We start from the raw sequence: 14,768 nt of genomic DNA, 5'->3' as shown, positions 1-14,768 counted from the left end.
TGAGAGGTCTGTTTACTCAAAGGAGACCACTTCCTGTGTGTTCATGTGATGCTAAATGAATGTGCTCAGTGCCTGAAGGATTCTTAAGGGATACGTCATATTGTGTTGCATAATCAAAGCTGCCACTTAATTTCCCCTATAAACGAACCCCATGACATCTTGGTAACATAATAATGAGCAATCAGAGGTTAACAAAGACAAAACACGAAATTCATTAAAACTCTTTTACTGCCAAGTAACACACAAAAAAGATAACTAAATCAGACTTTCCTCAGCCCCTTCAAAACTAAAGATAGCACTTTATCCTCCTAGAGTTTTCTCTTCACACTGATGGACCTTTGAAACACAGTGTTATTCAGAGGGTTCAACATCATCCCCTAAGGATTATAGAAACCCTATTGATTCTTTTTTCGTTTTTTATTTATTTATTATAATGTAATTCGTTTAGTAAAATCTTTATGGGAGGTGATACACTGCAGCAAAAGTATATTTGGGAAACTTGGCAGTGATCAAGATTAAGTCATGTATTTTGTGCAATCTGTATAGGTTGTATATTTTATTTATAGGCAGTTTGCAATGACATATTTACCCTGGAATGCTTACTGAGTGGTATGTTTACAGAGTGGAATATTAAGAAAGATCAAAAGATCACCACATGTCAATAAATATGACACTTGTTAATTAACATTACAGATTGTACATGTTACAAGTTGACCAACAAAGAAAACAGAAGAAGTCATGGAATGAATACAAATGCATTCAGTTAAATATAAACAAATCATGAAGACAATAAGGACAAAAACTCACAATTGTTTAGTTGAAGATATTAAAGCTAATAAACAATAACAGTTAATCTAGCCTAAACAGGAAAACTGTGTGTGTGTGTGTGTGTGTGTGTGTGTGTGTGTGTGTGTGTGTGTGTGTGTGTGTGTGTGTGTGTGTGTGCTTGCGCGCATGTGAGTGCTGCCTAATTGTTTTAATCTCTAATGGCCTGTTGGACAGCACCCCTGGAAGCTCTCCAATCCAGGTCCAGAGTCTGCAGGTTTTCAGCCATCTGCAGCCACAATCCTGGTTCCAACCACTTCTTTTCTACCATTTGTTACTTTCCAAACAATTTCACAGCCACTGAGCCCTCCATGTGTCCTTGAAATACACGCATGCTCAGCCACGGAGTATACAAGCATCTTCCTGTTATGCAATTGCAACAGGATAAGTGCAGACTGTAAACTAACTGTAAAATGCCAAGTATAAACAGTTAGAGAACTGTCTCTGAATCAAAGACCTTCCAAAGCTCAAACCAGCCGGGCAACAGAGCTCCCTAAAAGGGCCTCTCTCTTTGCCCCCTTTTGTCAATTCACTGCTTCTTGGCCGGTGGAACCAGCCTCAGATTTGGGGGTGAGTTCACTGTGGGAGTCTGTTTTAAGTCACTGGCAGTGCTTATAGACATAAAGTTTCAGTTTATTTGTAATTATAAAAGCTAAATTTCTGTTCACTAATATACTGCATAATAATGAAACAGCCATTCATTGTAAATTACATCTTTTTTTTTTTAAATGTGTGCCATGCTGTAGCATGCCATGACCCTTTTAACGCAATACTGGTTCATTTTTAACTCGAAGTGACAACGAGCTAAGTACATATAAAGTCATAGATCATAGCTGGAAACATACATGACGCCTCGAAATTCCATGATTCCTGTTTAAAACCACCACTTGATGGCGACAAACATAAAAACTACTTTGATTTTGGTTCCTTTATTCCTTCCCTCTCCCTGGTGTCTGGATGCAGTTTGTGAAGGATGCCAACAGTCGAAATGGAATGCTTCAGACCCAGCCCTGCCATGAGGGGTTGGGGTATCAGAACACATTCTCCTTGACAACTAAAAAAAAGTCAGAAGTCACATAACTCATGTGAATGCAATATATGTGCTTACATAATAGATTTACTCACCTTTCATCCGCTTTTTTTTAAATGTTATTTGGTTAAGACAATCTAGCTAAAGAGTCTTAGAATTAAAAACTTGGCATGCCCTTTGTACTGCATAAATCAAAGCTCTTGCTTTCTCTTCTCTTCCCAAGCCACTTGTTTACTGTTTAATACACTGTGAACATTTATGTTGCCTTTCTCTGTTGATTAAATCATGGGCCCAGTTTCCATCCAGATGCTGCATACATGATTACCCTCAGACAGACCGCAACCGGACAGACATGCCCTGGATTTCCCCAGAGAGAGGCCTTTGTCCACATTCCCAGCACTGCTTTTGTGTACTACTTCAAAATAAAAGCACTTTTATAGTCACATTACTTACGTAAAAGTGGAGGTGGGTGAAAATCTTAAGTGCATGTCCTCTTACATCAGTGCTTCATTAAATACACAAAATATACTCATAATCATACACTATATACACTATACACATTATCATACATATATCAAACATATTGTATGCTTTAGAATACACACTATAACATACAGTAAAAACAACCTATGTAATATATATGAAACCATAAGTATAACCATAACCATGGGGTGTGTCGGTAGTGTGCAGTATGCAGTAAGATGTTAAATATCACTGTGTTTGCTACTGTACGTGGCAGTAGCAATAAAGTGCAGAGTGACTAGGAGTTGTATGGGACTGAGGTTGACATTGTCCATGTGAGTTCTAGGTGTGCTATACAAGATTATCCATCCACAGATGACAGGAAAGAACATTTTAAGTCTGTACAAGTCTGATTTATTTTAATCACATTTAACCAGACAAGAGAACAGGCAGACAGGGACAGAGATTTCAGGAGGAACAGCAGTAGGATTAGAGTAGCTTTATTTCTTGGTCTCGTTTTCTTTGGACAGATTCTTGATGATCTCCTCCTTCTTGGCCTGCAGTCTCTCCTCTCGCCATTTACACGCCTCTTTTGTCTTTGAGCGGTGAGCCTCAGCCTGGTCACTGCATGGCAAAAAAAAAAAAAAGCTACAGGGACTGCATCCACCATGTCTGACCATACTTCAAAAAATCTCAGCTTCCAAACGCCAGCACTTTACTGTGCTTGTGTATTCCTAATGTGTTGCAAAGATCAGGTTCAGGCTTCAACCACTGTTAGAAGTTCCTGAACTAGGCCTCAACCCTTCAATCTGACACTGTATGTTGTACAGAAGCAGTCTTATTCCAGCAACATGGAATGGGATGCGATGTGAACACTTACGCCAGTTGTTTCTTGCGAGCCTTATCTGCTTTGAGTTTGTGGATGTGTTCCATTAATATGCGCTTGTTCTTAAACACGTAGCCCTTTGCTTTTAAATAAAGACTGTGGTACCTGAGAGGACATGTTAAGAATTTGAAATCAGTTTAACCAGTTGAAAGATTTGAACCTACATCTGTATCAACTGATTTGAGTCTAGGCTTTTTTTGACATCATGGGACTTGCCAAATGCAATCACATCAACTTCTCAAAATCTACTTCTAGATGAACCAGAGAGCAGCAGCCCAGATGGTTGACTAAGCAACTGGAGGAGCTCACCTTGGGATTCTACATCTTAGAAATATGTCTTATTAATCCTTTACAGAAGCTATAAGTAAGAGTGTGTATTAACACCATTACTCACCTTGCAATTTCTAAGCCATTTTCCAATCTTTTCTTTCTCTGTGATTATTACATTAGAATCTGCCTGTTTACTCAACACCCTGCAGCAGACCATTTTATCAGTCTGTGAGCTAAATTTGTTCTCCCTAGCAGAGATCGTCATGGCAACCATTGATATAGGCAAAAGAAAAGCATTACTTGAACCTGCAGTTCATGACCACTAGATGGGGGAATGAGTTTTGTTATCCTTTCTAATCAAATTTATGGGTAAACTAGGTTACTACAAGCGTTCACATTTTGAACAAGCAGATATGTCTGCCTCTTATGGCAGGTATCTGGTGAAATGGAGATTAAATCACTATCAGAAGAATCATGGTATGACTGTCTCAATTTTCTGAAGAAACCTAATAAAGGAATAAGAACATTTCTCAAATTCATAGTACAGTTCGAATGCATGATCCAGATAAACATAAAGAACCCATTTTAAATATTCCAAATGATTTTTTTCTAAAAAGGTACAAGCAACAATGCTACAGTATTTGTACATTTAACTCTGTAAATTGTTATTTTTATTAAATGAATGGGAACATACTATACATTTAATATGTAATTTATTCGTGCCTTACATGAATAAAATTGTGTCTACTTTCCTATGTATTACACCTCATCTAATTTATAATTTTTTTATACGTAGCCACCAAGATCATGATCAACACTGATAATAACTTGAAAGCTGCCACGTTTGAGTCCTATGCAATCAACAGCACGCTGGCACTCACCGATGCCCATGTGCCGGCCCTTCCTCCGCGCCAGCGTGTTCTTACTGCAGCGGGCTCGGGAGTGAACCGTCACTGGCTTCTTAATGATCAGCCCGTCCTTTACCATCTTACGGATTTATTGTCCTGTCAGAGGAAATAGACCAGCAGAACGTGTGCGCGCAACGATACGTAACTACAGTCTGGGTTCACGCCATCGAGCCATTACAGGCTTCCAGTGTAGACGCGCTGAGGTGCGATCCGCTTACGGGAGTTTGCGTTGGCAAGTTCGTTCGTTTCGTTCGATTCCAGCCACACTTTCTTTTGCCACAGCGCAGGACGCTGGAGGCCAGCCTCTTCTGAAAGCCTGAGCATGCTAGAGATAACAGGAGAACCATGCAAACCAGTACATTTCAATGAGTTTGGTTCTTTAAACCAGTTCAGTGAAGACGCCATGTAAAATTTTGTGTGTGTAGTAGACCTATCTTAAATAGGTCTCATTCATTATTATGCATAAATACGGGTAATTTCACAGACGTTTTCAAAAAAGGTAAATTTCTAGAAGCTTCTGTTATAGTTTAGCTTTGAATTTATGTTACACAAACCCATTCTCTTTACAAATGTAGTGTCCCTCTGGTGTCCCTGGGGGGTCCTTTCCCCTCTCACTGTGCAGAAGAATCATGTCTTTAGAGTTAGCGTGCCTGGCCATTCTGTTATTTTTCTGTTCTGTATCCTGTTGTTTTTCTTGTAACTGACGCATCAAGATGCTATAAACTAACGCCTAAGGGCTGGTTTCCGAAAAGAACCTGAGCGATAACAAATTATACAAAAAGGCTTCGTCGTGATCTGGACAAATTAACGATTATTCGTTTTGTTACTGTGATTGAAAGAAACTGAGAAAAAAAGCTATTGTCGTGCATAGATTTAACACATGACCTCACTGAAGGCGCCCACCCCGTTTTTAGTAAACTATATTTCTTGAATGTCATCTACACAGCAAAGCAAAACGAAAGCGTAGCTATAACGTTTAAACGGAGACGCGGTCATCTACGTGTCTACCTTGATAGCCAGCTGGTTTAGGGCATGCCCCAACATGCTACGAGACTGGACAAACACTATGGTTAAAAAGCATCACTTGGTGTTAATGTCTGTGCCGGGAAATTAATTTAGCATACATACAACTCTTACTTAAGACCGATCAACGGGGTATTAATTTGACAGGGTTATAGTTTATCAGTCATTTGCAGTTTAACAACTAATTTCCTAACAAAATTGTGTTCTTGCACTACGCTGCATAGAGCTGTTATTTACAAGGAACCTCCATTCCTAGGGAACATCTGGTCCCTTAAAATCTTGAAACATGCTATCTCATAATAAAATAATCTCACAACAATCGATTCTCACCTCATTACGGCAGGTTAGGTGCGCAAATCACAGTAGTGAACAGTTTGAAGAGGCACCGAGGTCATTCTATTATGATAGCTATAGGCATAATTAAAGCAATGCTTCAGAAAACTGTTTACATGTAAACTGTTTGTTTACATGTAATAAAGCAAATGCACATTACTGTTATATAATTAGCCCTTTTTAATAGTGGCCTATCGTGTTTATAACAGACACCATGATACAATATATCTCGGACAATAACTGGAATATGACCCCCCCCACTTACAGATACGAAATGGTACATCTTACATGCGCACAAAAATCAGAGGCAACAAGGAGAATCTTATCTAGCCGCCACAGGAGGGCGAAGTAAATAGTGTGTAAGATGCATCCAAAGCGACTATCATAATTATTTGTTCTTTTTATCTTCAACTGACACTGTAAAATAACGATCAAGCATATCCTTGATATTGCCTCCCACTCTATCCACTTGAACAAGCAAATGTGTGTAGCAATTTATGTGTTGGTCGGATTGGTTGTGGGCATTGACCTATATCCCCACCAAAGCTTTCACGGGACCACTAAACCAACAGAAATTAGTCTAATCTGGTAAACTCACATTAGGTTTTTAGCTGGATTAGAAATGCCACGACGAGCATAACAATGAATGGGTTAAACAATGAACTAGCCCACATCCCGCTTACGCAATTTATTGCCTGCGTCTTGTGATGCACAGAACGATGGGGGAATTAGCATCAAAACGGTTATCCAGTCTTATAGGTGCAAATGTCTGCTCTCTAAACCAATCTCTGTAACAGAATCTAGAAGCCCCGCCGCCATTCCGGCTGATAGATTGATAAACGAAGAAAGGCGGGGCGTGGTCCGTCCGCTTAACAGCTGGAGGCTCGAGCTCAACGTATTGACCGCACGGGGCAAGAAGCAACACGGTGTCTAGAGCGACCTGGCATAACACGGTGCAAATAAATGAATATGTTCTGACAATAAACACATAACATTAAATTGTAAATGAAATACTAGACAACGAAACTAAAGTTGAAATCAATGGTACAGAAAGGTATGTCCAGGACGCCTTCCACCTCAACACAGGAAATCCAGATGGATATGTTCGACCAGCACGGATCTCACGCGCAGGTAAGAGAATAGCGCTCGCGCGGTTGGAGACCGTAGCTAAATGTAACGAGGAAATCCACACCTGCTGCCTTGGATGGTACTCTAGATTATGTATATATCTAAATGTTCTATTATTAACGAAATTTGCGGATTTTGTGTTATTTGGTGGCTTCAGGCTTTTGTGAATAAAGGTGTATAAGCGAAGTGATGTTATATTCACTTCCATACTAACATTACATGCTTTTGGACACAAAAACCAACGATGTATAAGGTGAAATTGCAAGAAGTGATCATTTTCTTTTCAGTATAGCGCTTGACAATATAGGCTAGTAGATATAGCATTAAATCGAGCAGATTATATATATATATATATATATATATATATATATATATATATATATATATATATATATATATATTCGCTTTGTGAATACATTTTAGGACTACATATAAATGTATAAATTGTATAAATGTGTTGTATAGCGTGAACCAGGATATGTTTTCGTTTTTGCTTATGTGACACCTGCTGCTTGTCTAAAGGCTATTCTTGTTTGACTATACTGACCTTTTGTACTGATGTCTTATTCATGGCCGGTTTAATTCGAAACATCAAATCTTGTGCCCGGAGCATACGTTTGTTGTCTCTCGGTAACATACTGTTATCCAAATTTTCAAGTTACACTTGCTGTGATCGCACTTTCAATATAGTAATATTCACTGAAATTCAGAGATTCCAGCAATGTTCCACAGAAAAACATGTCAGTATTCTGCTTATTCCAACTACCACACCCACGTGTTCTCGCGAAAGTATAGTTGTGTGTGATGGCCTTGTGTGAGCATGTACACACACACACACACACACACACACACACACATCAGCATTTAGGCTACTTATACATGTTACTTATGAACACTGTGGGGAAATCTTACTGTCTGCTTTGTGGTCTCTTGCCTCTGTGCTGTCACATCCGGAGTCCCAGGTTTGGCTAAATGGTATCTGTAGGCTCTGAAATGGATATGCAATATATCCATTATTGTAGAGTGTCTCTTCAGGACCATGTTTCACTGAATCCTGCCATATGTGATGTATTTCTGTAACTAAAAATCACTGAATCATATACTTTGTACAGCCTAATAAACATGACCTGCTGCCTTGGCTTGTCCATCTTCATTCACATTTTCTCTCCTCTTGAAAAAGTTGACCTATAGTATATCCATTTATCCACTTCCACTTTCACAAGCTCTTCATCTCTATATTCAAAATAAGCAATTATAGGTGCTCAGAGTACATACTGATATTTCAACAATGTCTATTTTGTCCCCATGTTTAAGCAGCTGTCAATTTTATATAAGTTAGCTAAGTGTGTGTGTGTGTGTGTGTCAGAGATGTGTACTGGGGTGCTTGATTTGAATCATCTCTATACATAGCTGTGAGGAGGAGGTAGTAGTGATGATAAAGCTGGTATTGTGTGTGTGTGTGTGTGTGTGTGTGTGTTAGTGGGTGGGTGAGTGGTGGGGTGCTGTGGATTAAGTGCATGTGTGATCAGTATTAGAACATTGATGGGATTGTGGTCATGAGAATGCTGAGGACATTCCTAAAGCCATATGAAGAAAATGCTGCATTTTCCTTTGGACAGATCTCTTTCAACCCTCTTTTACCCTTTACAAACAGAAATTTGGAATTTGAAATTCTGAATAAATTTGTATCTGTCTATATAGCACAGTGTGTTGTGTGGGAGCTCTGAAAATTAAGCACGGACTGAAAAGAGCATGTTTTAGTGTAATGTGTAATATTGCATGTGGGGCCTTACCCTCACTGCTCTCCTCTCCACTCCTCTCATCTTCTAGGTTATCTCTTCCTTTCCAGAGGTTCTGAGGATTTTCTGTGCAACCTTAAAATACTTGCCAGCATTGTTGCATTTCAGCCCCTGCTTTCTTAATTATCCAATTAGCCTCAAAGGGGTGTTTCTCAACAGGAAGTTCCTAATCACCATAGTGATGCATCCCTCCTCCCTCCCTTGACATTTGCTTAGCCTTTTCTCACATGTGATCTTCTTATGCATATAAGGCACTAAAATCTACCAATCCTTCATCAAAACAAAGAATATATGAACTTAATATATGCACTTAAATATGTAATTAACATCTTAAGACATCTTACCTAACTGCAATTGAATAAAGGCTAAATGCTAGTGATATTAAAATGATGTGAATCCTAAATTATATCCAGGTTTGAGCTGGTTCTACAGAGGTGGCAGTAGATGGGATGCGCTTTACTCACTTTAGAAATGCAGTATAAACAGGATAACCTAGTAGTGAGAGATGCCACTTTGTGATTATGGTTTAGTGTATGCCTACAGTGAGCATTCTCTCATTTCTAATCACATAGAAATGTTACATGTAGCTCATTTCATGATGAGCAAAAGAGAGACAGAAGGTGTGGGAGGATGCCAGAAGAAAGAGGAAGAACAATGGCATAATGTTCCTTTATTAAGTGTCTTTGTCTGTCTGTGTGTGTGTGTGTGTGTGTGTGTGTGTGTGTGTGTGTGTGTGTGTGTGTGTGTGTTAGGGATGCAACAGTGCTGCTAGTTCCATCAGGGTCTTTTATTGCCACCAAACCCAATTAGCCCTTTTCAGGTCTCCATGGTAACGGAGTCTAGCGCCTGTGAATGTCATATAAGGTCTTGCCCAGGGCAGGCAGGCCATTGGGCATATCTTGGGCCAATCAGATTATGGGGTCCCATGGCATACTGGTGGACATGAGTAATTATGGCTAATCATATCTGCACATGGAGACAGGACATAGAGTGCAGACTGTGTGTATCTGTGTGTGTGTATCTCTGTGTGTCCACATCTATCTTACACCATTCCAAATTTCATTCTCCTTTCCCTTTGTGATGTTTTATCTCTCAGGGGAAGTACGCTAAGAGGAAGAGTCGCTTTAAACGCTCTGATGGCAGCACCTCTTCTGACACAACCTCCAACAGCTTTGTCCGGCAGGTAAGACCACACTATAACTTTGGTAGTGTGACTAAACATGCAAGCACTTAATCTCATTTGAGAGTTACACACTACTTAACATAGCCTGGGTGGGCATAGAGGACCACTCACTGTCTGCGTGTGTGTGAGTGTGGGGGGGTGGGGGGTGAGCAGGTTTAACTGGACAAGTGCGTGGGATTACTGTGAGCCACACATAATTTGTAGAAACCCACATTGCAAAGATCAGTTATCATGCTTGTAGACTTCAAAGAGATTGTTTCATATTAGCATAATATAGAGATCTTTAATTTATTAGAGATTTAAAAAGAAAAAACTATTTAAACATACCAAAGTCAGAACTGGCAAAAAAAAAGTCACACTGTTCTAGAAACAGCAATCTCTTTCATGTCTGGTTTATAAATACAGGTTTGCTCTGTTTCTGTTTTGCACAAAGAGGTATTTGCTTCAGACAGGTCAATAGAACTATCAAACAACTGGTTTTATTTCCTTTGCTTGTGGATTTAGTTGTGTGTAGCTGGAAAAATGGCACTGGCCCATAGCTTTTAATTGTCTGTGGCTGTTTGTAAAGGTCTTTATCCTACCGTAGTTCATTCTATTCATCTGCATCACAGAAAATAGTGGAGTGGACTACCTCTATATTCGCTGTACATATATGACCTCAATTTACTCCATTTAACTGACATCAGATCTTTGATGAGCATTCTGCCAGAACATTGTGTTCCATTACCTGCACACATATGTACAGCACCTGTAGCTCTGCCCTTCTTGTTGGCGTGACATTTTAACAAAGGTTCTTGTGTCACGCTGAAATGCTTCCTCCTTTTCCATGCAGCCTGTTTTCTGAGCCCCTGCTGCATGACATTTGCCTGCCAGCAAGGGGTGTCACACTAAAAAGCCTCCCCCCATTCCCCAGCATGGGGATCCCCCCCTCCAAATACGTGAAAAGTTATACCAGTTAACAGCCCACACTCACACAGAGAAAGAGTTTGGTCCTGTGCCCGCACTAACAGAAACATGCCAAACCATTCTCTCATGATTCTGAAAATGGGCTGGTGACCCAATCTATGTTCATTTTACCATAAAACATGGATAGTTTACAAACAATATCTTATCTTAACCTAACAAGTTCTGATTTTAGCTTTTTATTCAAAGAAATTTGAGCTGTGAAGTGGGGCTTGGCCATCTGTTACCAGGAGCCCAACAAAGCGTAGTTGGCTGTGCTCTGATTGTGTGGGGGGATAGCTTGGTTCCTCTCTCTGCCTGGTGCTGAGAGTGTTATACTAAAGGCAGGTGTCCTTCTTTCTGGATGATGTAAATAGAATTGAGCAGTTAGCACTCTCCCGCAAGGCCATTCAGGTGTGCAGTGATGGGCTACAAGAGAAAACATGGGTTAGCCCTCATGCTGTTGTGTGATGTTGCTGCCTGGATGTCAGGTAGGTATGGGCTTTAAATGACAGTAAGAAAAAACTGGAGAAAGTGAAACTATTAAAAATGTGTGGTGATAGGCTGCCTACCTATGGGAGTTCAAAGTGAATTAGCTATTAATTGTATGTACTTCAGAATGTGTACTGGTATCGCGGAATAGCTTTGTGTCAGATGAGTTGGTGCAGATCTGAATAGCAATAGCCCTACCGCTGTATTCAGCGCAACACAAGTCCACTCTTCCAGAGGTTATCTAAGTCTGTAGGTGTTAATGCACCACTGGAGACTTTGGTGTCCATAAAAGGAAAGAAATTGTTTTGGGGTTCTATATAGTTCTAAAATCTAAAAGTCAAATCCATGCAAACACATATATATTTGGATTCAGGCTTGAGCTCAGAATGGAATCCCTTTTCATTCTTCTGATTCTGGAACATGAATGGCCATGGTAGAGGGTCTGCACATAACGCAAACTTCCAGACCCACTATCTGTGTCTTATGTTTTCAAAACCAAGACGAATCGGTTTTTTGCACTGTAGGGTAATAAGATTTTGAGATCATTCTATGTGAAGGAACGAGATGTCAGTGGAAATGATTGAAAAGCATATGAAATTGAATACAAATGAATGCAAGTACAAACATTAACTCCATTAGTTAAAGCAGCTACAGAGAAACACAAAATCACTTTAGAAGACTATGTTCTCCCTAGATGGAATGATGAAATATCTGTATGGAAGACTGATATCATGCAGCTGAGCAGTTACAGTGGATATTGATTTGCATAATGTGCCTGAGTGTGTGTGCTCTGTATGTGTGGCTCCCCCATGTTTGGCAGCTCAAAGCATAGAAGAAGAAAAAAACACAGTGTAGGCTCTGGTCTCATAAACACCCACGTATGTACACATAGATGAACACACATGCATGTACACTGTGGCGCTGTTATACTGGCCTGGGTTGCCATGGTGACAGTTCCTCTGAAGCTCCAATATAGCATGCCGTGCTACAGGAAGAGCAGAAGGGAAGCGGATCTATGTGTGTGTGTGTGCTTATATGCTTGTGTGTGATGACCCATGTGGAATGCAATGTGGAAGTCATCAGGAATCTGAAACAGCTATTAAACAGACACACACACAAATGCAAACACACACCTCTAAAATGCATAACACACACACACACACACACACACACACACACCTTTTCAGTGGTGTTAGGCATGGGCACCACACTGGCTGCCAGCGTGCTATGGGAAGCAGATACTGTCCAGGCTGGTGTATGATCATGGTCTTAACCGGCATCTGCATGTGTAAACATCACACTTTATTCCTCATACACACTGAACACTACACAGTTCAGTTTCAATTTGCATGTATGTGTGTGTATGCATGTAAGTGCACAGTTGTTGTGAGAGAAGTGAAAGTTTTAAAAAATTGAGACAGAGTGTGATTATGAGTCTGGATTTTCTGAGTTTCACCTGCATGTCACACCATAGTCCTGCCAAGGAAGGACCAAAAGCCCTGTCCTTCAAACAGGTGATGTCACACTAGCTCCATCAGTGCCACTAGCTCCTCAGTGTCATTCAGTTCCATTTGCTCCAAAGCAGGACTTTGTGAAGACATTTGATTTATATATGCCCAGGCACAAATATCTTCTTGATATGATCCCTTTTGTGACACCATGCAGATGATGGTCACTATTTTGGGAAATTAACCTGTGCTTTAAAGTGACCATTTAATGAATGTCATCACATGCACCTCTACCAGGACATGCCCCAAGCAACTTGCAAAATTCTGAGTGTTAAGAAAAAGGGAAGCCAGACAGACATACGGATATATTTACACAGATTGAAACTTGGTGAGAATGATAGAAAAATGTGTGGAAGAGAGGGGAGGCAGAGAGAGAAGGTGAGACATTTACTTGGTGAAATTACTTTGGATCAAAGAGCGCCCTCTATTAGCAGGTAGTATGCTCTTCAGAATTTCCTCCCCCTATTAAATGTGATGAGTCCTGCAGTGTTCTATTTTCACCTATTAAATGTGATGAGTCCTGCAGTGTTCTATTTTCACCTATTAAATGTGATGAGTCCTGCGGTGTTATATTTCCAGTGTTCATGCATGCCTGTATACAAGGGCATTTCTTCCAACAACAACAAAAAAAAAAACAGTTACCAAATGACCTTAAGGTGTGTTTAGTCACACAGAGCCTGTTTACATATACAGCGCTGACAGACACTCTTATCAGGAATGACTTACAGAAGGTGATCTTATGCAGTTGTAATATTTGTGCTTTGTATTAGTACAATCCAAATACTGTTGTTTAGCTTTGAAGGAAGAGTTTGTGTTTGTCAGAAAAGAGATTTATTTATCAGTTGTTATTTATCAGTTGTTCATTTGACAACAAATGAGGATTTTATCAATTCCTCTCTCAACCTCCCTCTTTGGTCACACCACACATAGACACATAGACACACACACACACACACGTTGGGCTGACAGCTACATTCCACGGCACACGGTACATACCAAAACATGTCACTGCTAAATATGAGAGAGTGATAGGGAGAGGGAGGGAGAGAGAGGGAGGAAGAGAGAGAGAAAGAGGGAGAGATAGATTTGCCCCTGCCCATGACATCTAAATTTAACCCCCAGTCTGCAAATGTAGCACAAGTTCTGCAATCCGACCCCCCCACCTAAAGCTCTCTCCCTGAACTGAGTTCAGGTTCCAGTTCAGTTTGAGTATGAGAGAGAGAGAGAGAGAGAGAGAGAGAGAGAGAGAGAGAGAGAGAGAGAGAGAGAGAGAGAGAGAGAGTCGGAATGCGGGTTGGGGGGTTGAGGTTAGCAGAGCAATTGGCCATTCTCTGACACACACTTAAAAACATTTTGGACACACACTCGCGTGGCACACCTATTACATTTGGAGTGAACTCGGACTTCTGGGTGTGACTTAGGGTTGCCGTGGCAAAGGAAGAGTGCCATGGAGACAAATGAACGGATTCATAGGCCCATAATGGTAGGAAAGATCCAGAAATGCTCTACTCTCTGCGTGTGTGAGTGCGTGTGTGTGTGTGTACATGTGGGTAGAGGGGTGTTTGTGTGTGGTTTTGTTAATTTGTGTAGATATGAGAGGAAGGATACAGAGGTATCGTGTCATGAATTCACATTTGAATAGATTTTGTGGCTTGTTTAATCTTGATCTCTTTCTCTGGTGCATGATTCCATTTTGGGCTGGGCAGCTGCATCAGTCCCAAGGGTTTAAATTAGACCTCCAGAGCTGCTCAGGGTCCTTTCTGCCACCAGTTGTCCAGAAACTGTATTCTTTCTCTGGGCTTCTGTCGCTTTGAACACCCCAATACTCACTGGAACTTAATTTTCAAATCAAAGCAATCATAATTTGATCTGTATTAGAGGTATTATGTCTTATTCAAATACTAATTCTACATAAATTGTAACTTGAGGTTACACAGTAAGTTGCAGATTACAGTGTTTTAAGCCTATGTTGGAGAAAA

The 14,768-nt window shown here is 40.3% G+C and overlaps 1 protein-coding gene and 1 long non-coding RNA gene across 10 annotated transcripts in view; one reads left to right on the top strand and one right to left on the bottom strand.

Annotated features, from left to right (window-relative positions):
- Positions 1 to 3,220: 3,220 nt before the first annotated feature.
- On the bottom strand, positions 3,221 to 5,859 carry LOC113580211. 3 transcript variants are annotated; one of them, XR_003410950.2, is made up of 4 exons: positions 5,735 to 5,859; positions 4,600 to 4,995; positions 4,355 to 4,477; positions 3,221 to 3,308 (listed from the first exon to the last, which is right to left on the bottom strand). It is a non-coding gene; the product is annotated as an uncharacterized LOC113580211 (long non-coding RNA). The 3 variants fall into 3 exon arrangements; XR_003410951.2 differs by having other exon boundaries at positions 4,600 to 4,706; positions 4,936 to 5,853; XR_003410949.2 differs by having other exon boundaries at positions 4,600 to 5,846.
- Positions 5,860 to 6,505: 646 nt separating this feature from the next.
- The window catches only part of cacnb1 (calcium channel, voltage-dependent, beta 1 subunit), a 34,517-nt gene continuing 26,254 nt past the window's right edge, over positions 6,506 to 14,768 (top strand). For 3 of the 7 annotated variants that reach the window (XM_027014602.2, XM_027014601.2, XM_027014600.2), the window contains exons 1-2: positions 6,506 to 6,868; positions 9,761 to 9,847. In XM_027014602.2, the coding sequence (XP_026870403.2) occupies positions 6,779 to 6,868; positions 9,761 to 9,847 (177 nt within the window). In that variant the 5' untranslated portion in view covers positions 6,506 to 6,778. Of the gene's footprint in view, positions 6,869 to 9,760; positions 9,848 to 13,627; positions 14,273 to 14,768 lie in introns of those variants that run through there. The other 4 variants (XM_027014599.2, XM_035524590.1, XM_027014605.2 and 1 more) reach the window with 4 other exon arrangements.

The sequence above is a fragment of the Electrophorus electricus genome, chromosome 1 (genome assembly GCF_013358815.1).
Source record: "Electrophorus electricus isolate fEleEle1 chromosome 1, fEleEle1.pri, whole genome shotgun sequence".
Taxonomy (NCBI): domain Eukaryota; kingdom Metazoa; phylum Chordata; class Actinopteri; order Gymnotiformes; family Gymnotidae; genus Electrophorus; species Electrophorus electricus.
This window is presented reverse-complemented; position numbering and strand designations above follow the sequence as displayed.